The sequence below is a fragment of the Heloderma suspectum genome, chromosome 5 (genome assembly GCF_057233095.1).
Source record: "Heloderma suspectum isolate Gila_16-S chromosome 5, 16-S_ref, whole genome shotgun sequence".
In the NCBI taxonomy this organism is placed as follows: Eukaryota; Metazoa; Chordata; class Lepidosauria; order Squamata; family Helodermatidae; genus Heloderma; species Heloderma suspectum.
Genome location: NC_139462.1, coordinates 164,704,425 through 164,727,739, shown reverse-complemented (window position 1 = coordinate 164,727,739; position 23,315 = coordinate 164,704,425). Strand labels below are relative to the sequence as shown.

Sequence of the window (23,315 nt, the reverse complement as noted above, 5' to 3'; positions counted from 1 at the left end):
GCATACATAATACATTATTTTTATTTTTTTGCTCTCTGTCTTTGTGTGGATTGGAATGTATTTATACTCTCTGTGAAATAATACTTGTACCATATATGACTGTTGTTTGCACTCTGGAGCAATATTAATGCTAAATGGTCAACTTTCTTTTTTCTCTCATACAGTATGTGACATTGAAGGAGACCTTGTTTTCTTGATCGATGGCTCCAAAAGTGTACCCCGCGAAGATTTCAGTACAATGAAGAACTTCTTGAAAGACCTGCTTGACGAGATCGGTTATAAGAGCAAAATACAAGTTGGCATGGCTCAGTTCAGTCAAAATTATCAAGAAGAATTCTGTCTGGGTGAATATCAGAGCAGAGCAGAGCTGATGGATAAAATCACTAATGTTTCAATGATGTCTGGCAAAAAAACTTATATTGGAGAGGCTCTCACTGGAGTACGGGAGTTGTTCAAATCACGGAACAGGTCACCTAGAAATGCTGTTCAAAGGTTGCTGTTAATCACTGATGGAAAATCAGATGATGACATTGTTCACCCAGCAGAAGATCTGAGGGGAAATAAGGTGGAAATATATGCAGTAGGAGTGGGTGAGGTTGACGAAATGCAACTTCAGCAGATAACTGGCTCCCCAGACAAGAAATATGCAATAGATGATTTCAGTGAGCTGTCAAATATTACAAAATACCTGGCTAAAAAATGGTGTAAAAGACAAGTTCAAACAAGTAAGTTCAATCAATAAAACCATTTTTAATCATCTTTGTCCTGTCTACTGGTGATACTACAGATGAAAAGATACATTTCTGGTTGTTGTTTTTTTACAGTTTCAAATCCTTCTTGCTACTTCACAAAGTTTCATTCCTTTCTCTTTAAAACAGGGGTGTAGAACCTGCCCTGCCGGGCTGCCTCACGTGGGCTTCGGAGCGTCCTGGGGTTCCTCCAGGGGGTGGGGCTTGGCATACAAGCCCCACCCCTAGAGGAATCCCCAGCCCCTCAGAGGAAATCCCCACTGCTGTCTCCAATCTGAGATCAGAAATAAGAGCAGGGATGTGGGCAGTGGTGGCTGAGTTACTTTGTGTAGCACACCCTGGTGCATCGCAGAGCAGGGACCTGGCAGCAGCTGGGTCATTTCATGCAGCGTTTGGAGTCTCCCTGTGGACACCTGGCACCATGCAAAGCCAGGGACTCAGCCGCCAATGCCAGCTGGACCCCTTTCTCCGTGTTGAGAGAGGCACGGAGAATGCTGAAATGGGCACGGTGATAACATCAGTGGATGTTGCCATGGTCACTGATAACATCTGGACCATGGAGGGTGCAGTGGGAGGCAATCCTGCCCCCCAAAACTGTTCTGTACCCCAGCACCAGTCCATCTCCTTCCTACTTCTGTTTTATCCTTGTTCGTTTCCAGGATTCTACACTACTTGATTCTTACCCCATAGCGAAACCATCCTAACCTTCTCTTTGTTGACCCCAGCTACAATGTAGAGAACCATGTGATTAGCTCTGCCTCCCGCATAGGGCACTGATGCTCTTTTCTCCCCACCTACAGCACACCCCAGTCTGCTTTTGAAACAGGGGAACTTAAAAAATGGTTAGCACTGTGGTGCAGTGGGACAGAGTAGAGCACTGCTGGTACATTGGAAGGTCAAAGACCTCATTGAGCATCACAAGCTCTTCTGAGTGCTTAAAGGAGCTTGGTGGGTTGGCTCCCCTGCCATTCTTCATTGCATTTTCTCAGTCCTCCAGTGACATCTGTTGTTTTCCTCAGCCATCTCATTACAAGTGTTTAAATCCATACATTATTAATAATGCAGAGGGTCTCTCCAGGACAGGAATCATCCAAAATAAAGTAAAGGAGATTTGGGAAAATGTTCTACTTATAAGAGCAGTTCAGTAACAGAGCAAGATGCATGGGGTGTTTGTCAAATCTTCCTTGGAGTTTTTCCAGGAAAAGCTGGGAAGGAAGTATAGGACGTTTTGGGGTCCTATATATTTGGGGTCCTATGGTGCCTTTCAGATAAATTCACTGGTGCAGTGGTAAATGTACTTGTTGTAAATGTTGCATGTTGCAATGGTGAAGAGGAGCAGCGACTCCAGGAGGCTGTTGTCAGTGGGCCCCGGCTGCGGTGTGGGTCCCTGGCAAGTGTCTCAGCATTCCTACCCTTGACACTGGCCCTGCCCATAGTATCCCCAGCTCTGTTTCTATTCATGTTTATCTCTGAATCTTTTGAAATCAGGGCTTCTTAAATGATTTCTAAATTATAGTTCTAAATTTGATTATTCCAAATAGTAATTTTTGATACGGAATATTCAATGTGAGCAACTGAGTTGCTTGCACTTCCAATGTTTGATCCAGATTCTAATGGAAAACTGATGTGCAGCAGATTCACGTGGGGAACTTTTTTTGGACAGGACCAGTCCAAAATGCAGGTGTCCACCAAAACAAACCAAAAAACCTTGCTGTATAACTAAATTGTCATAGAGAAGGGTCCAAGCTAGCCCTCTCTTTTATATGATAATTTTCTATATATAGGGAGCTCACTTGCAGTCCAAGAAAAGCCTTCTACCTGCAATCTGCAGTGGTACAGTCCAGGAATAGCTGCATCACATGATTCTGATGCTTGTGTAGAGCAGTTCCAAGTGTTGCTTGTGTAGAGCAGTTCTAAGTGTTAGCATGGTTCCTGAGATCTGCTGTTATTCTATAATGTCCATTTCAATTTACATATAGCTGGCCAGGGTGATATCTCTACCCAGATGGTTAGCCAGACATCACTCAAGAAACCCAGAAATAACCAATCTCAAGGGGTAAAAGGATCAGAATGTGTTTGATTTGTATCATGAATGTGACTCCTTAGTGCTCTCTCTGTTTTGATGTTCTTCAACACTTACGTGCATATTTCTGATATTTTCTACTTTGTGTTTCCCTAAAACAGCATGTTTTGTGGATGTTGTTATGGGATTTGATATCTCATCTCAGAAGTCAGGGGACTATTTGTTCAGTAATCAACGACTTTTGGAGGCCCACCTGTCTGATATTTTAAAGCACCTTACATCCTTCAGCACTGTAAGTTGTGATAAAGAAACAAAAACACAGTTCAGTGTGGCTATTGCAATAGAAAACACTGACCAACCTTTCTCATCAAGACTCCAAGTTGACTATGAAAAAATCCTAGAGGACCTCAGAAAGGTTGTAATCAACAGTCCATCTCGTCTCAATGTTGAGTTCTTGGACAGACTTTCGAATACAGTTTATCAGACTCGTGAGCAAAACCGAAATCAGGTAATTTATTCTCACACCCAATATGTTGAAGTAAAATACTGCATAAGCATGTTTTGAAAAAGAACAAGAACACCTACCAGCCAAATCAGAATAATCTGAGTCTTCTCCATTGTATTTCTCCTCTGTAGTCCCATGTCACTGTTAATTCATCTAAAAGCATTTCCATTTCTTCAAGTGTGTGATTATCCTTTCATTTATGATATCTCTCAGTGTCTGAAGAATGTGATTATACCATTCTATATATTTTGTGTTACTGTTTTGGTCATATATCATTTCTGTTTTAATCTCACCTACCTGGTACTATTTTAGGTGTTACTTCTTTTCTCTGATGGCTTGGATGATGATATCAAAGCACTGGAACAAAAATCTGAAGAATTTAGACAAAAAGGTACTTCATAGCAGATCAAAATGTGATCATTGGGTTGTATCTAATTGTGTTCTTCAACCAGCGGAACATATACTAGTGGTGGATCAAATTTTTCCTCCTCCTTTCTTGTGCCCCAAATCTGCTCCAGATCTGCTGTATCAGGTGCCTTCAGCCAAAGCACTAGAATTATTCATTTGAACCCCCTCTCCAGGGAAAATTTCCTTTACGTTCAAGGAGCAGGAAACGAACAGGAGTCTCTTCTATTAATGCTTCAGGGTAAAACTATCAGATAGCAATTAGTGATGCTCCTGAATTTTGTAATTGGCTCATTGGTTGAAACTTGTTCATTCGTAGTGCTCACCTTTGTAGGTAGCTCAGAACGTTGTATTATCAATTCAGTATTAGGTCTGGAATTACTTGTGAGCTTCAGAGCCAAAACCTTACTTGAAGCAGTCTCCTTAGCTGCTTCCCCCATTGTCATTGCTGCCACTGCTGCAGCTCTGGCTCTGAGGAGGACGACTTTGCGGGTCCATTTTCATACCAGTGATCAGCAACAGTGAGTAAACATCACATGACATCATCACACAGGCAGGCCATGTGAAAACAACCATTCAGAAAGGGGGCACATAAAGTGGTGACACGTGACATCATGCCTCACTATGCAATTCCAAACTACAGCTCCCAAGATACACCTTGATATTGCTCATGCACAAAAGCTCATATACACAGGACAAGATTTCATATTAAAGGAGAACTCTCGTCCAAGCTCACATGGACAAATTCATTACTCTCTGAGTAAATTACTAATTAACTTGGTGTAAGTTCACCCATCACTAGTAATAATGCCTCCTCAAATTGAAGCAAGTAGGGTTGGGACAAAATGGGTTGGATCTAGTCATGTTTTAGTCCCACTGAAACCTATGGCATGTATGTTAGTCATGCCTAACTTGTCCCATTGATTCCAGTGGGACTAAAGCATGACTCGTCTGGATCCCTCCCAGTGAGAAGATTTGTTCTAGCTTCAGCTTTGGTCATACCTTCCAATAGTTTTACTGTTTGTAGCACTGGAAGAACATCTTGCTTAATGTTTGGTAATAACAACTTCTCATAAATTTTTGCATCTGGTGGTTGGCCAAACACGATAGACTTGCCCTTCACGCCAAGCAAGAGTACTGCTGTAGTTATGTGAACTGTTACAGGGTCTGAGCTAGTAGTGCTGGGGAAGTTCATTCACAAAGAGATGGAGATGATCACTAATTGTGATGCTTTCCTGTTTGGGCTTTTCTACATGAGGCATTTATACTGTGTTCATCAGTCCCTCCTCATGGTTGTTTACAGTTTTTTAGATGATGTCATGACCCTCCAATTTTGCTTCTGTATCAAGCCAGCCTTATCAGGGAGAGGTTTTTTAGAGCAGGGGGAAAGGCAGCATTTAATTGTGAAAGCAAAAGGGTGGGATTTTCTCTTGAGTATTTGTGCTATTCCACTATACCACAGTGCCACCTAGAGGTTATGTAGTGGAAAAGCAGGAAAGGAAACACTCTTCATGCAGTGTTCAGATCTCAATTCTTCGATGAAACTGAAAATACATACAGCAGATTTACAGCTGATTAATAGCCTTGTATAGAAAAGCTCTTTATTTTGTGCAAAGAGGTAAGGACCCACTGATCTACCTGGGTTTCTTTCCAATTAGTCTTTTAACAAACAAGCTGTGTTGGCAAGCACAGTGCCAACAAAGCTGTGTTGGCAAGCATGGTGCCAAATATCAACTAAATGGTTCATTCATGCAAAATCCAGAGATAACATTTTAATGGTATGTGCCTTGGAAACAGCCCAACAAAACCATGTCAATAGCCCATGGGTTTTATCAGCAGTCCAAATGAAAACATTGGCAAACTCATTGTTCTTTACAAATGAAAGTGCGGAAGATAATTCTCTTCTTGGGTCCTCTTCACTCCAACGACTCTCTCCGACCAACTTGGTGCCAGCCTAAGGAACAGTCAGGTTTTCCCAAAGCCAGGAGTTTCAAGACTGCAGCCACCTCCGGATGCCAGTGCTGAGCCCACCACATGGACTGCCCAGGCCTTCTCTCGGCATGACCTGGATCAGCTCCTTCCCCTTTGGCTGCCATTCCCCCGTGCTGCTTGGATAAGGTATTTTTATCCTCCCTGCACATAGCTGAGGGAGGCTCCCGCCCGTTTGGCACTTGCTGGCAGCTGCAGCTGTTCATTAGTGCAGGGGTGGCTAGAAATTTTATCTCCAGATGTTTTGGACTTCAGCCCCCAAGGTTCCTGACCATTTGGCAAGCTGGCAGGGGTTTCTGGGAGGTGAAGATGAACACATCTGGAGATTGACCTGCTGCCCACATCTGTATTAGTGAACACAACTGTGTGACTCCTGCCTGAGATGCCAGGAGTGACTTACAGTCACCTCCCACAGTAGACCCGGGAAGCTGCCAGGGCTGCATTAAAGGGGAAGCAGCTGATGATGCCCCCACCCCATTACATGAACACAAGCATGCAGTGCGGTCACCATTACACTTATTTATAACCTTATCAGTAACATTGATGGATACATCCATGAGAGCTCAACTATTGGAGCTTTGGCTCAAATTCTGAGTTTCACAATCTCAGAATGTTGTGTCATTAGTTGCATCCTTTATCTCTTACAAAGTGATGTCCAGCTATTCCCAAGACAGAGCGGTGCAAAAATGAACTGTGAAAACATTCTTCACACTCTTCATTTCATGTTCCACGTGATTATCTAAATTAGATCCACAGTGTTTTCACTAACTGGAAAATAAGGAAAACAAAATACAAAAGGGATTTATAATAAATTCATCTTCTAAATAGGACTGGATGGACTGATAACTGTTGCCTTGGAAGGAGTCACCAGCTTCAACAAGCTTCGTCACATTGAATTTGGAAAAGGATTCGGATACAATTATCCATTAAATATTGGCATGCAAAATATTGCCAGTCGGCTATCTGAGTATATGGTGAGTTCATCAGAGAAGTATCAAGGCTTTAAGACCCACTATTTCGGGTGCTGGCAAAGGTCATCAGTGTGGGGTGCAGTTGCTGCAGTGCTCAGCAGCATCAAGGATACCGGATTTTCTAAAAAATGCACATTTGATCTATTGTGATTTCCTCCCAAGGTCACAGTTGCTGAGAGAAAATGCTGCTGTGTGATTTGTAGGTGCACGGGGATGGAAGGACCCATGGGGCCACCAGGCAAAAAAGGACCTCCGGTAAGGATGTTTCTGCACTGTTTAATTTAGATCACAGTTAAATGTGTATTGATTAGAACAATGCATAACCTATAGCTCCACTGGAAATTTTAAGCATTAATTTTTTTCCTTTTGTTTTAATTTTCCATACCATGTACAAAATCAGAGACTGTTACAGAGTGATCACAATTTCCAGAGAGGGAGCTGTGTTGGTCTGTTGCAACAAAAACAACAAAGCGTTCTGTAGCACCTTCAAAATGGACTAACATATTGTGGCATAAGCTTTTTTACGGACTCGAGTCCACTTCATCAGTTGCATGAGGTGTTATCCTAGGTTGGCAGGTTTTTATACATATGTTGGGAGTGGGAATCATTAAGCAGTGAGGTTAGAGGGAAATGCAGGACAAAAAATATAGGCTGCGATAGTTAAGTTCAAGCAGGGGTGAAGAAGCTTTCTGTGCAGAACCCCAGGCCTAGTGGCCAAGTCCAGCCGCCTGGGCCTCCCAATCTGGCCTTCTGTGGTTCCTCAGATGCCCATGCCTCCTTCCCTTGGCCCCACCCCTTTTTCCCAACCATGGATCATTTGGTGGTTTCCCAGCTCTTGTGCAGTTTTTCCCCATTCTAAAAGGTTGAAATGCCTCTCCTAAGGCTTTACTGGTAGTAAGAGTTTAAGGCTAAAATATGCTGGTTTTATTGGTACTTTGGCCCTTTTCCTCTGCCCGCCACTAGACTGCAGCCCCCGAAACCTTCTGGGAAATAGAATTCAGCCCTGGGGCTGAAAGAGGTTCTATATCCCTATGTTAAAGCATAAATATATGTAAAAGAAGCACAGTAGCTGTCCACACAGAGTTGGTGATAATACAGTCATACTGGAATTGCTAATGGGCGAGCCTCCCGCAACCTTGTGCCCTCCAGATGGGTTGGATGACAACTCCCACCATCTCCAGCCAGGATAGCCAATGGCTACTCTGGTTGGGGAGGATGGGAGCTGTTGTCAAACAAATCTGGAAGGATGGGGAAAGCTGATAATGTTCGTTTGTTTTTAATCCCGCTGCCATTGCTAATTAGCCAGGACGTTTGTGTTACGATGCTTTGAAAATGGCCGCTGTTAACAATGCTCTACATACATTTACAAACATTACTGTAAAAGTAATGTTTACAGTCTGCACTTTTTGCATTTCACTGTTGGAGAGTTATTTGGAGATATATCTGAAATATTTTTATATATGAGATATATCTAAAATATTTTTATATATGTACAGTTTGGACAACTTTCAATTCTCGCTTTCTCTCTCTCTTCACCTCTCCCTGTAACATTTGTATGAAAGGTACAGGTTGTTCCAAAGCTCTAATTCAAGCAAAAAAGGGCAAAACCAGACATGATAGAAATCCATCATTAGAAACTACATCTGGGGGGGGGGAGCAGGTGTGCCTCTCCTGCCCCAATTTTCATCAAGACTGCAGCATGCAGGGAGGGGAGAGTTCCTCCGTTCCTCCTGTGCCATGGTCCTGACAAAATCCCCTACTTCGAAGCTGCTATGAATCCTGGATGAAAATGTCCCATAGATCTTCTTCAACGGAGTTAGAATGCCATTTATAAGATAACTTATATTCTTTTTATCTTACAATATAAACCATATGTTAGTACCATACAAGCTTGCCAAATGTTCATCTGGCAAATAGAAATCCTTGGATATGTTTATGTCTTTATTAATACAGTCAGGTTACATTTGCAATTTTGGATTGATTCGCATGGGTAGTCCATGCCAAAGTGACCTTCTGCAATGCTACTGCATGGAGGCAACTCCACGAGGAAACCTGGGCTGCATGCGGTGGCTCTCCACACGGTTCCAGTGGTTCGCTGGATCTATTCAATACAGCTTTCCACACTACAGTGATATTTTGATCAGCTATTTTTGAGCATAAATAGTGGTAATGCACAAGAAACCCTGTCATATTTGGAGGGGAAAAAAACAAAATATTCTAAATTGCACTTAACTGTTGTACCTGGCTGTTTTGCTTTAAGCTAACATTTTCTAAGCAGGCAACTGAATGAAAAGCGCAATTATCACTTTATACCACATGACTAAATATCCAGCCATTCCTTCATAAAGGTCTATAGCTGAATGTGTTTCTAAATTCAAGACAGAATTTCAGTAACCAACTTTTCAAATCCAATTTCATTTTAAGGGACGTACTGGTATTGACGGCAGTCAGGGACATCCTGGAGAAGATGGAGAGCCAGTAAGTTATATCATCTTTGAAATTATTTCTCAGTCCTATGTAAGATGTGTATGTTTGCACTGATTATCATTCTTCCTTAGGGTCCCAGGGGAAGTGTTGGACCAGAGGGAGAAGGAGGGCTTATGGGATGCCAAGGCAATCATGGACAGAAGGTAAGAATACATCTAAACCATTTAATCATCAAGATATTGGATTGCTTTTTCTTTGACTCATTAAATAAAACATCTCTCCTTTCAAACATTGCAGGGACTACAAGGACTAAGTGGACAAAAGGTACAGTAATGAAATGTTTACTTTCTACAGAATCTCAGTTATTGCTTTTGTGTTATCAGATTGATGAAATTATTCCTAGAAAAAGAAAGTGGGGGGGGATAAAAAATTGTCACTAAGTGGCAAACTGCAGAATACATGCAAATATGTACAACAAAATCCCAATTTATTTATTTATTTTTGATGAAGAGCAGCCTGCTGTTTCAATCTGAGCAGTGAAGGGTGGAAGGAAGCTTAAGCCTTTGCCCACTTCTTGCCTTTTCTGCTCAGAATTGCTTTCCCCTGTGAAGCTTCCAGGCATACATTTACACTTATAGACACACACATCTAAAACCTTGTGGGCATAAGCAGTCTTGTCGTCGAGGAGGTATGACTTTGAGTGGAAAAATACCTGGTGGATAAATGATTCGGCACCACAGCCCAGCCCATCCCATCCCATCCCTCCTCTCCTCTCCTCTCCTCGAAAGTATGGCCTCTCTGAGACTGCTTTTCATTTCAAAAAGGTTGGGACTTCACCACTTTTGTGTAGGAACATCCTTTTCTACATTCATGAAGTTCCTGTTCACTTTATGTGAAGGCTAACAAAACAGGCAATGTCTTTGATGAGTAACACTGAACAGAAACTGAAAGGAAATAGAAAGAAAAGTCTAAGGGAGGAATTTTGCTTTAGTCTAGTCCATAATAATTAGAGGTTCTAAAGTTTACATGATGGTATTAATGGCACAATCCTGTGTATTTCTACTCAGAGGTAAGCTCCACTGAGTTCAATGGGACTTACTCCTAGGGAAGCATGTATAGGACTGCAGCCTAAGTTTATGTGAATTACATGCTAGAGGTGTACACCAAACACAGGATTTGACGGACACTGATTCAGCAGCTTGGAAAATTGCCCAATTCAGCTCAGACAGATTTGGAGGCTGTCTGTTTCAACCCAGGCCATGAGCTCCAGTTGAGATTCAGAATTCCAAGGCTTTTAGGGGTTCTTCACACAGAGCTTTTATCCTGCTATTGAGATTGCTCATTCACAGAAGTTTGCGGGTCCTTTTCATGATGTCATCAACCTCCAGAGCACATCCAGAGGTATTTCCTGGTTATTCCATCTCAAAAAGATCCAGAAATAATGAACTATCTATTTAAGTCGGATTGTTATGCCATTAAAACAGCCACTAGATGATGCTGTTTCATTTATCTCTATGGAGCCTCGAAAATTAAAAACTTCCCCTCTCAGCAATCATGTGGTCACCGTCTGGGAGCCTGTTGTAAATGTGGAAAGGCTCCACAATGGGAGGACTGCAGGTTTTTTCTTTAGTGTAAATGCAGCCTTAGTCTAGTAACTAGTAGTGATAGACACAGTCCCCTCAGTTCACCTCAAAAAACATTCCCTTTTTAATCATTTAAAAATCCCTCACGTTTTTTCTTTCTAGTTTCCCCCCAAAAAAAACTTCTGGAGGAAAATGGTTGAAATACTGTGCATGCAGTCCCTCTTGTGCAGTTCCCCCATGCCATTCCCAAGCAAAAAGCCTTACATTTAAGAAGGGAGAGAAGATAACCAGTCGTAGGAACAGAACAGAATTTGCTAGGAACAGAAGAGGCCTTGCTGGACTCTCCCTAACTGGAAATGGTACTCCTGATCATTTTTAGGAGCATTATTTTCTAACAGGGAATGATGGAATTTGTAGTTTCTTCTCTTCCTCCACCCACCCACACTCCCATCCAAAGAAATGGAATTGTTTCCTTCTGGGGAGTATGAAATGGCAGTTTCTGCCTCCTGAAACAATTCGGGAGGCAGAGGAAACAAATCCTGTACTTTCTTGCTCCTGGACAATGCTCCCAAAAAATGTCTTGCTTAATTTCTAATTACTAAAAGCCAGGAGAGCAAGACCTCTAGTTTCTCTATTGAGCCCTCTCTTCATTCTTCTCATTCTTAAAGTGGAGAGAATGGAATATCTTAAGTTGCCAAAAAAGATGTTGCTTTGAAAATATGTCAATCTTTGGACATCATTTAGGCCACAATCCTATGCATGTTTACATAGAAAAAAGTCCTACAACTCCCAGCATTTCCCAACCAGTCATGTTGTATGACCTTTTTCTGTCTAAACATGCATAGGATTATGCCCTTAGAGAGCAATCCTATGGTCTCTAGACAGTATCCCAGGGGCCCCAGGGTTGTGGAAAACCCCTCCAAAGTCTAGTGAGAACTCCAACCTTGGAAGGGCTTTCCCACCAGCATTGGAGGCTCTCTCCTGGCTCTACTCCGCAACTGTTGAAACCTCTGTGATGGCTCCCTCTCCTGACATCAGAACTTCAACCTCTGGAGCAGGAGAAAATCCGGATATTGGCATCAGGGGCATGCCAATAGAACATTGCCAGAAGTGTCCCTTCCCTACTCATGAGTAATTCAGAAAACTGACTTCCTTCTAAATGGGAGAGATAAAGTATTTGCCTACAAAGTAGCTATATTTGCTTTAATGGCTGTTAAACAAAGAGCTAATCTGGTAAAAGCACACATAAATTAATTCATTGTTACACTGATATGGTGAAATAATAACACATTCTGTTTGGGGATGCATTTTAAATTGAACAGAAGGCTGCAATAAGATGGAAGGGCTTGGGGTAAAGTTAACAACCTGTGGGACTAGAGACAGAGAGAACATAAGGTGTTTCAAAGAGGGTTAAAGAGATAGAATGGGAGGGGGCATAATCCCCCCTACCTACATATATACACACACACACACACACACAATAATTGAAAATCCATGTCATTGGGCAGCTGCTGGGCTTGATGTAGGCTCTAATGTTCAGTGCACAGTTTATACAAGATGATTATACTGGGTAACAATGAAAATCATATTTTCTGATTTTGTTCTCTCAGGGAGAGGATGGGATTGATGGAATTGATGGAACTGATGGAGAAGAGGTAAGTCTTTTTGCATCTTCTTGAGTGCTATTGAGTGCTACCAAGTGCTATCTTTCTAAAATAATTTCTCTTTTTTTGTATGTTCTTCAAGGGATTGCATGGATTACCAGGACTAAAAGGAGAAAACGGGGATGCAGGCCAACTGGTATTATTTTAAATTCCAATGCTGTTTTATGTTTAAATTTGAGCAGAGTTGGAAAGATAGTATATGATTGAGAAAAGTTTCACATATTTTTTTCAGAGGACAGGGATGGCTTAGCAAGCACTGGCTAGTAAAAGGTCTAGAACTGTTACAATTGAGATTATGACAATAGAATTATGTTTCTTGAAAGCAGAGCCAGCCCTACCATTAGGCAGAGGGAGGCAGCCACCTCAGGTGATGGATGCCTGGGGAATGGTGGTGGCAGCTCCCTCAAGCCCTCCCCCTCCAGCCACTGCCATCCTCCTGAGCTAGCGCCCTGGCTGTGGCAGTGCTTAGTTGTGGGTGGCCTGGTCCATCTGGCACTCTCACCTAGTTGCCGTCTCCCAACAAGTTACAGATGGCACAGTTGGGAAAGGCCTCAGACTGAGTGAGCAGGCAGAGAGGTAGCTAGCCTGGTCCACACATTCTAGCAGGCATCACATATGCACATGCAGTGCTCTGCTCATGTGAGGCAGCCTGGTGCATTCTGGCCCTCATCTGGGGAGGGGGCAATGAACAGGTGCCAGCAGAGCCGTGAGGGAGTGCTGGTGAGGTGCTGGGAGGGAGAGCTGCATCATTAGTCTGCTGCCCTTAGGTGTAGTAAAGGACGTTGTCCTGTCACCAGTGATAAATAAGGTTAAACAGAGGTCTGGTTGGCCTCTCTACGAGGAATTTTAATCTGGGTATTCTGACTTTGGGGGCCGTGGTGGCTTAGTGGTTAAGACGCTGAACTGCAGACTGGAAGTAGGGATGTACGAAAGTCACTTACCTTTTCGCAGCTTGGCTTCGCGGAGGGGGGGAGGTGCTTGGCTTTTCCCCCCGAAGTTCAGGCGAAGGGGGGGAGACTTCCCGCCTCGCCCGGCCGAAATTCAGACGGGGGGGAGGCTTCCCGCCTCGCCTGGCCGAAATTCAGGCCGGGGAGAAGTGCCCCGTCTCCCCGGCCGCGAAACAAAAAGTAAAAAAAAAAAAAAAGACCCTGTGATAGGCTACGTGACGATTTACGTAGCCTATCATGGCTAGATTTCCAAAGTCAGCCATGATAGGCTACGTAAATCGTCACGTAGCCTATCACGGGTGACTTTGAAAAAAAAAAAAGCATGTACGCAAATGGCGGCGGCCCATGGGCACCGCCATTTGCGTTCCTTATTTTGGCACGTCTAGGCTATGTGAAGATTTACGTAGACTATGGCGAAAATAAGGGCAACGCAAATAGCGTTCCCTTATTTTCGCTGTAGTCTACGTGAATCTTTACGTAGACTAGACATGCCAAAATAAGGAACACAAATGGCGGCGCCCATGGGCCGCCGCCATTTGCGTACGCGCTTTTTTTTTTTCAAAGTCATCCGTGATAGGCTACATGACGATTTACGTAGCCTATCATGGCTGTCTTTGGAAATCTAGCCGTGATAGGCTACGTAAATCGTTACGTAGCCTATCACGGGTGTGTGGGGTTTTTTTACTTTAGGGGTTTTTTTTGTAATGGCGGCGGTGGCAGCCGGTCGGGAGACCGGCCGCCGCCCCCGCCCGCGCCGAACCGCTGCCGAACCGCCGCTGGGAGGGACATTCGCCAAAGGTAAGTCCCGTACCCGGGGGGGGGGCGGGGAGGCGGAGAATTTCACCGCCAATTTCGGGGGGCCGAATGCGTTGGCGCTCGGCCCCCCGAAGATTCGGGGAGAAATTCTCCGCCATCCCTAACCGGAAGGTCAGCAGTTCGAGACCCCAGTGCTGCGTGGCGGAGTGAGCTCCTGTCTTCGATCCCAGCTTCTGCCAACCTAGCAGTTCAAAAGCAAGAAATTGCAAGTAGATAAATAGGTACCGCTTCGGCGGGAAAGGTAACAGCGTTCCGTGCACCTTGGTGTTCAGTCATGCCGGCCACATGACCACGGAAGCGTCTTCGGACAGCGCTGGCTCTTCGGCTTAGAAATGGAGATGAGCACCACACCCTAGAGTCGGACACGACTGGTTGGGGACACCTTTACCTTTACCTTTTTATTCTGACTTTGGCTGAATCTACACATAGCAGTTATACCATTATCATAGCGTTATCATAATCATATGATATATCATGGTGTCATGTGTACCAATAGCGATAACGGTATGATAATGGTATAAATGCTATGTGTAGATTCAGCCTTACTTTAAACATATATTTTAGGTGTTTTATTTCATTTATATTTTGTTGTTTTGTTGATAATATATTTTGTGATTTTATTTGTTATGCTTTTGTAAGCTTGCTTGTGAGGAATTTTCCTAAAAAGTGGAGTACAGGTCTGGAAAATAAATATGAAATAATAAAAATAAATGGTGTGGACGCATCATATTACTCTTCCCCTCTGGCAGCAAACTGGTCTTGTTTGAAACACAAAAAATGCTATATGCTTCAGTGTAACATGGGGGTTTTTTTGCTTAGAAATATCTGCTGTAAAATTCTACTGTATCTTTTCACTTTCAAATAGTTCAGTGATGATGTCTGAACGTCTTCTAACAATTTTTTGTCAATAAAAAAACCATTCTGGAGCAAGCTTCCTCCTGGCAAACACAGACCAAGAGTTTGCTCCCAGCAAAGATGTCACAACTCAGGACTAACGCTTAAAGATTTGATGTGCTACTTGAGAAGATAGAATCCCTGCAGCATGTAACGTATCTGTAGGGTGTTCCACTCCATGTTGGTCCCTAAGTCCATACAGGATGCAGCCCACTATGTATAGCAGGGATGGTGAACCTGTGACCCTCCAAATATTGTTGGACTTCCTCCCATCAGACCCAGCCAATATGGCCCATGGTCAGGGATGATACAAACTGGAGTCCAGCAACATCTGGAGGGCTTCTGGTTGCCCACCCTTGATGTTCAGTATGGTCTGTACACATTGCATGATGGGCTTCTCCTTTTATGCCTATGGTAACTTGGGGAAACATACATCCCCTTTCCAGGGACCACTTTCTGAATCACTGGTTGCAAGTGACAGCTTCCATCTGGGGTGATAGGAAATTGCCAGCTGTTCCACATACCTTTAAAGGCAGCTGAAAATACACCTTTTTTACTGGGAGGGGGAAAATGGGCTTGAATTAAATCTGAGTTAAATATAGTGGGTATTCTGTATCTAGTAGCAGATCTCAAGCCACCCTTTGACAATTATCTTTATAATTTCGGGAGCTATCGTATGTCCCCTAGAGAGCATCCGGGGGACATAGGATTTTCAGTTTCCAGACTCTGAGCTTGTAGACAGGGCTCCAAGCTCAGAGCCAGGAAACCACACTCCCCGTCCCTCTCACTCCCCCTAATAGCAGGTATGGAAAGAGGTGCACCAGCTGCTTCTCCACACTCGAAAAATGGAGCTCAGAGATGGGGCAAAGGGGGAGTTCCAAGGGGAGGGGACCATGGTGGCATTCCTACGATCTTTCCTATGGCCACCCCAGCCTCCTTCCTTCCCTCCCCCTCCCCGAAGCCTCTCGTAGGCAGACAAAATCACCCATCTAGCTAAAATGCAGAGAGGCAGGTGAGAGGCACCTCCCTCTCTGCATAGGATACTCATAAGCCTCTGAGTCATCCGGTTTGGGACAGATGTAGCTCTGGCAGCTTCCACAGGCTCTCCGTGGAAGCTTATCTCAAATAGGGTTTTAAAAGGTTGAAAAACCTTTTCAACTCCCCCCGGGAATTAAAGGAGGGGACAAGGCAAATAGCTCTGGATTTTAGCCTGGAGTAAGGTAACCCCAAGCAATAGTGGAGGAGCTGGATGCCAGCGTTATCCAACCCAGGGCTGTACCAACGCGAAAAGCTGTAATGAGACTCCTATTTTATAGGAGAGAACAGGGCTGGCATGTTCCATAACAGTATATCCTGCAAGAGAAATCAGCAACCTATGAGAGACGATTTGAGAACTCTGAATAATATTTGAGAACATCTGAGGACCTGTAAGATTTATTGGAGAAAACTATGGCTGAACTGAGGAGACGAAAAGGGCTTGCTTCAACACCTCCCACAACTCCTTTGTCAAAGGTGCCGAAAACAGGAGATTTAGCAGAATTATTTACGATGATAAAGACCCTATCTTCACAATTTTCGGAACTAGTTCAAAGGCTGGACTTAATTCAAAATTCTATCACTGGCATGCAGAGAGCCATGGATTTAATTAATGCGTCACAGAAAAAAATGGAGTCCAAAATTAATGAGCTTGAAGACTGAGTGGCAAGAACTGAAACTACGATACAGGTTATTTGTAAAAATATATCTGACAGAATCTCTCAATTGGAGGCCTATATGAAGAGGGCCAACATACGTATAGTGGGGATCAAAAGCTTGTCTAATGATGTGAAACTGTCTACTTTTGTGGATAAACTTTTGCATGAGATACTTTCTATATCCTCTGATTATTCTCTTGATGTTGAGCAGGCATTTCGTGTGCCAAATCCTAAAGGGAATGATTACACAATTGTTGTTCAATTTGCAAAAGTCTCCACAAAGTGTTATATCCTGAATTTGGCAAAACAAGCTGGAAGCCTTTTTTGGAAACAGGATAAAGTTATGCTGTTTCCAGATTACATCAAAGAGGTGGCGAATAAAAGAAGGCAATTTATCAAAGCAAAGAATCTGGCAAAACAAATGAACTTACAACATTACTTAAAATATCCTGCTATACTTTGTATTGTGTCTGAAAATCAGATGAAGAAGTTCACAAATCATGAAATGGCAGAGGCTTGGTTGAATCTTAAAATGTCTGAGAACTCTGTCACAACTCCATGATTTGGAATTTCTAAACGAGTACTGTTAACTGGTTTGTGTGTGTAGCTTTCATGATCTAGGTTAATTCAGAAGAAATGATTTTATATATATTTGTTTACTTTTATGCATTTTATTTTTATTTTTATTTTTCTCTCTCTTTTTATGTCTCTCCTATTTTATATTTTAAAATGGACAAAATATCTAGAATAAAAATATTATTGACGGTTGAAGATTTATCTTAAGTTTTATTATTATACAATTCTGTAATCTCTCTCTTTGATGATGATGATGATGATTACTAATATTGAGGCTTTGGGGAATGAAGTGTAGAACTGTGGCGCCGATATAGAAGATTGTATTACCAAATTGTCTCCAGCAAAGGAGATCATTACTTTGTCGTGGTGCTGGAGCTTGAGCACCTCAATGACGTCATGAGCTAAACCGTGAAGGGACACCCAAGACGGGAAGGTCATGGCAGACAGGTCAGACTAAATACGATCCCTGGGGAAGGAAACGGCAACCCACCCCAGTATTCTTGCCATGAAAACTAAATGGATCAGTACAACCAGAGCTATGTCGGTATACCATTGGAAGATGGGACTCCCAGGTCGGAAGATGGTCAAAATGCAACTGGGGAGGAACAGAGGATAAGTTCAACTAGCCCCAGATATGATGACGCAGCTAGCTCAAAGCCGAAAGGACGGCTAGCAGCCGATAGTGCTGGTGGTGAATGACGAATCCGATGTTCTAAAGATCAACACACCATAGGAACTTGGAATGTAAGATCTATGAGCCAGGGCAAATTGGATGTGGTTATTGGTGAGATGTCAAGATTAAATATAGACATTTTGGGTGTCAGTGAACTGAAATGGACTGGAATGGTCCACTTCACATCAAATGACCACCAGATCTACTACTGTGGACAAGAGGACCACAGAAGAAATGGAGTAGCCTTCATAATTAATAATAAAGTGGCTAAAGCAGTGCTTGGATACAATCCCAAAAATGACAGAATGATTTTAATTCGAATTCAGGGTAAGCCATTTAACATCACAGTGATCCAAATATACGCCCCAACCACAGATGCTGAAGAAGCAGAAGTAGATCAGTTCTATGAGGTTCTGCAGCACCTACTGGATAATTCGCCAAAAAGTGATGTTATTTTCATTAAAGGAGACTGGAATGCTAAGGTGGGTAGTCAAACGACACCTCGAATTACAGGCAAGCATGGTCTTGGAGAACAAAATGAAGCAGGACATAGGCTGATAGAATTTTGCCAAGACAACTCACTATGCATAACAAACACTCTCTTCCAACAACCTAAGAGACGACTGTATACATGGACTTCACCAGACGGTCAACACTGAAATCAGATTGACTACATCCTTTATAGCCAAAGGTGGCGGACATCTATGCAGTTGGTAAAAACAAGAACTGGAGCTGACTGTAGTTCAGATCACGTACTTCTTATCGCACAATTTAGAATCAGACTAAAGAGAATAGGGAAGACCCACAGATCAGTTAGATATGAGCTCACTAATATTCCTCATGAATATGCAGTGGAGGTGAAGAATAGATTTAAGGGACTAGATTTAGTAGATAGGGTCCTGGAAGAACTATGGACGGAAGTTCGCAACATTGTTCAGGAGGTGGCAACAAAAAACAACCCAAAGAAAAAGAAAACCAAGAAGGCAAGATGGCTGTCTGCTGAGACACTGGAAGTAGCCCAAGAAAGAAGAAAAACAAAAGGCAACAGTGAAAGGGGGAGATATGCCCAATTAAATGCAAAATTCCAGAGGCTAGCCAGAAGAGATAAGGAATTATTTTTAAACAAGCAATGCGTGGAAGCGGAAGAAGATAATAGAATAGGAAGGACAAAAGGCCTCTTCCAGAAAATTAGAAACATTGGAGGTAAATTCCAGGCAAAAATGGGTATGATCAAAAACAAAGATGGCAAGGACCTAACAGAAGCAGAAGAGATCAAGAAAAGGTGGCAAGAATATACGGAAGATCTGTATAGGAAGGATAATAATATCGGGGATAGATTTGACGGTGTGGTCAGTGAGCTAGAGCCAGACATCCTGAAGAGTGAGGTTGAATGGGCCTTAAGAAGCATTGCTAATAACAAGGCAGCAGGAGATGACGGTGTCCCAGCTGAACTGTTTAAAATCCTGCAAGGTGATGCTGTCAAGGTGATGCATGCCATATGCCAGCAAATTTGGAAAACACAAGAATGGCCAACAGATTGGAAAAAATCAACTTATATCCCCATACCAAAAAAGGGAAGCACCAAAGAATGTTGAAACTATCGAACAGTGGCACTTATTTCACATGCCAGCAAGGTAATGCTCAAGATCTTGCAAGGTAGACTCCAGCAATTCATGGAACGAGAATTGCCAGATGTACAAGCTGGGTTTAGAAAAGGCAGAGGAACTAGAGACCAAATTGCCAATATCCGCTGGATAATGGAGAAAGCCAGGGAGTTTCAGAAAAATATCTATTTCTGTTTTATTGACTATTCTATAGGGATGTACGAAAGGCACTTACCTTTCGCGGATTATGTTGATGGTGGGGGGGAGGCACTCCGTCCCTCCCCCCGGAATCCTGGATGGGGGGGGAGGCGCTCTGTTCCTCCCCCCCCCCCGGAATTCTGGCCGGCCGGCTGTGCTCTGCAGGGATTCTGTGGAGCTGCCGGCCGGCTCCGCCAGCAGCCGGACATCCGGCTGCTGGCTAGCAGGGATGCAAATTTGCGTCCCTGCAGTCAACCGTGATAGGCTACGTAAATGTTTATGTAGCCTATCACGGCTGACTTAAAAAAAAATGTAGCTTATCATGTTTTTTTTTTAAACTTAGCCGTGATAGGCTACGTAAATCTTTACGTAGCCTATCACATTTCTGTTTGTTTGTTTGTTTTTAACTGGAAATGGCAGCAGCGGCCGGTTGGAAGACCGGCCGCCACCGCCGCCGCCGAACTGCCGCCACAGCCGCCGCCAGAGCTGCCGCCGCCGCCAGGAAGATCCGCCCCAGGTATGTCTCGTCCCAGGGGGAGCAGGGGGGGCAGACCGTTCCGCCACCGATTTCGGGGGGCTGAATGTGCTGGCATTCGGCCTCCCCGAGATCCGTGGCGGAATTCTCTGACATCCCTACTATTCTAAAGCCTTTGACTGTGTGGATCATAACAAATTGTGGCAAGTTCTTGGTGGTATGGGGATACCAAGTCATCTTATCTGCCTCCTGAGGAATCTGTATAACGACCAAGTAGCAATGGTAACAGACCATGGAACAACGGACTGGTTTAAGATTGGGAAAGGAGTATGGCAGGGTTGTATACTCTAACCCTACCTATTCAACCTGTACGCAGAACACATCATGCGACATGCTGGGCTTGATGAAGCCAAGGCTGGAGTTAAAATCGGAAGAAACATTAACAATCTCAGATATACAGATGATACCACTTTGATGGCTGAAAGTGAGGAGGAGCTGAGGAACCTCATGACGAAGGTGAAAGAAGAAAGTGCAAAAGCTGGGTTGCAGTTAAACCTCAAAAAAACCAAGATTATGGCAACCAGCTTAATTGAGAACTGGCAAATAGAGGGAGAAAATGTGGAAGCGGTGACAGACGTTCTCTTTCTAGGCACAAAGATTACTGCAGACGCTGACTGCAGCCAGGAAATCAGAAGACGTTTACTTCTTGGGAGGACAGCGATGACAAATCTTGATAAAATAGTGAAGAGCAGAGACATCACACTGACAACAAAGGTCTGCATAGTTAAAGCAATGGTATTCCACGTAGTAACCTATGGCTGCAAGAGCTGGACCATAAGGAAGGCTGAGCGAAGGAAGATAGATGCTTTGCTTTTGAACTGTGGTGCTGGAGGAAAATTCTGAGAGTGCCTTGGACTGCAAGAAGATCAAACCAGTCCATACTCCAGGAAATAAAGCCAGACTGCTCACTTGATGGAATGATATTAAAGGCAAAACTGAAGTACTTTGACCACATAATGAGAAGACAGGATACCCTGGAGAAGATGCTGATGCTAGGGCAAGTGGAAGGCCAAAGGAAGAGGGGCCGACCAAGGGCAAGATGGATGGATGATATTCTAGAGGTGACAGACTCAACCTTGGGGGAGCTGGGGGTGGCGACGGTCGACAGGAAGCTCTGGCGTGGGCTGGTCGATGAAGTCATGAAGAGTCGGAAGCGACTGACCGAATAAACAACAAATAACCAAATTGTAAGATTGTAAGATTGTATAATAGATATGGTTATTTAAAAAAAATAGAATATCATTGGAGGCTGGGAGATGTTGGAGTTTAAATTTAATTCTTAAGGGGTGGAGTTGGGGACGGGGGGGAAGGGGAAAGAACTTGTTTCTTTTTTCTTGACTTCCTTTCTTCCTTTCCTTTATTTTTCCTTTTTCCTTTTTCTTTTTTCCTTTTTTTCTTCTCTTTCTGTTATTATGGTATCCTCACTAAAATATTGTGTGGATGAGAACTGAGGTATTGAGTAGGTTGTTGGTAATTAGTAGTGTTTATAAAGATAAAATAAATAAAAATATATTTTTTTAAAAAAGAAGCTTCTGAGTCTGAGGCCTTATAAGTACCCAGGGTGCAAACCATAGGATTGCGCACTTAATTAAATGAACTAAGGGTGCAATCCTATGGCTGCTAGTCAGTGGCTAGATGGCCATAGGATAGGTCAGTTTCTGGTAACCAACCTCAGAGCCAGCGCTCCGAGGTTGATTCCCTGAGAACGGATCTCCCCCCACTCCCACACTGCCTTCTAAGCAGTATAGAACGGCCCTGCACTCTGTGTGTGGAAGAGGAGCGCAGAGCAGCAAACGTGGGGCATTCCTGGGGACGTGCGGGGCAGGGAGGGCAGACGTGCCATTCTGACACTTCCTATGTGTCATCTGGCATCTGCCCCCCCTAACCCCCCTCCCCGCTCCACCTTCCCATGGCTAGACAGCCAAAATCGGCTGTCTAGCCACAAATGCAGGGTAGCTGAAACGTGGAGGGGACGATCCCCTCCGTGCTTCTCCTGCCCTGCATTGGAAAGGTGGTCGCCTTTGAGTTTGGAGACGGCCGCCTATCCCCATAGGATTGTGCCCTAATCTGTTTAAATAATGTATATGCTACTTCTCCTGCACCCAGAGCAGCTTACATAATTAAACATACCTAAAATATGACTAAGGAAATAATTTAAAACCTATCACAGCTGACATTGAAAATCAGAGCAGCCAATAAATACTGTTTCGCCAGCTGATCGTCATCTGAAAGAAATGGGCTTTGTAGTCCTTGCAGGAGGCAAAACGAAAAGAAAAATGCCTGATCTCCACCAAGGAATCATTCTGCAGTCTGTGAGGCCACTGCTTACTTCATGTGCCAATGCATACAGAGCAGGGACTGGATCCAAGTAGCCATGGATCTTGAGAACTAGTATTGGGACAAGTCAATCTGCAAGATTTTCACACAAATACCTTGTATTTTCAGGGCAGCTCAGGACCAACGGGACTTCCTGGTGACCCTGGTCAGAAAGGCTTGCAAGGAGACCCTGTAAGTTTTCTCCAGGCCTCTCCCATTGCTGCTGGGCCGCTCTGCCAGCTGCGATCCCTTTCCCCCTCCCCGGGGCAAGGCAGGTTTTGTGCCTTTGGGGAGGATGAGGGAGGGGGAGCAGCCAGCAAGGGTCTGGCACTTGTGCCCTTGGGGAGACTCCCCAGGCTTTCTGAGTATGCAGCTTTAACTTCCAAGGAGCATAAATGCTTTTCAGGGTGAGTACAAGGCTACTCACGCACCCATTGCTGGCAGTGGTGGTGGGTCAGTGCTTGATTTCTAAAGGAAGAGGTGCTTGGGACTTCATCTGTTTAGGAGAAGTGCCATCACTCTGTAAACCCCGCTTCTTAATTCTAAGTGTGTGGGGAAGGGGGAGGCTGCAATTACTAAGTGGTGAAGAAAAGCACTCTGCATGTGCACCAAGGCTTGTTATTTCTGCTTAAGAAAACTGGGCCATAGATTCATTTACTGATCTCAGGTTAGTCACCTATTACTGTGCCTCAGTGTCCTTCAGATGCGAATTGTGATCAACATCCTTTGCCCCTAGACAGCATCAG

General features: G+C 43.7%; 1 protein-coding gene across 1 annotated transcript in view; it reads left to right on the top strand.

Moving 5' to 3' along the window:
- The window catches only part of LOC146344776 (collagen alpha-6(VI) chain-like), a 96,102-nt gene that overhangs the window by 31,124 nt on the left and 41,663 nt on the right, over positions 1 to 23,315 (top strand). Inside the window, exons 8-18 of the mRNA XM_084858207.1 lie at positions 165 to 725; positions 2,934 to 3,280; positions 3,590 to 3,668; positions 6,500 to 6,645; positions 6,805 to 6,897; positions 9,067 to 9,120; positions 9,201 to 9,272; positions 9,367 to 9,393; positions 12,263 to 12,307; positions 12,399 to 12,452; positions 22,699 to 22,761. Coding sequence (XP_084714333.1) covers positions 165 to 725; positions 2,934 to 3,280; positions 3,590 to 3,668; positions 6,500 to 6,645; positions 6,805 to 6,897; positions 9,067 to 9,120; positions 9,201 to 9,272; positions 9,367 to 9,393; positions 12,263 to 12,307; positions 12,399 to 12,452; positions 22,699 to 22,761 — 1,541 coding nt within the window. The remainder of the gene's footprint in view (positions 1 to 164; positions 726 to 2,933; positions 3,281 to 3,589; positions 3,669 to 6,499; positions 6,646 to 6,804; positions 6,898 to 9,066; positions 9,121 to 9,200; positions 9,273 to 9,366; positions 9,394 to 12,262; positions 12,308 to 12,398; positions 12,453 to 22,698; positions 22,762 to 23,315) is intronic.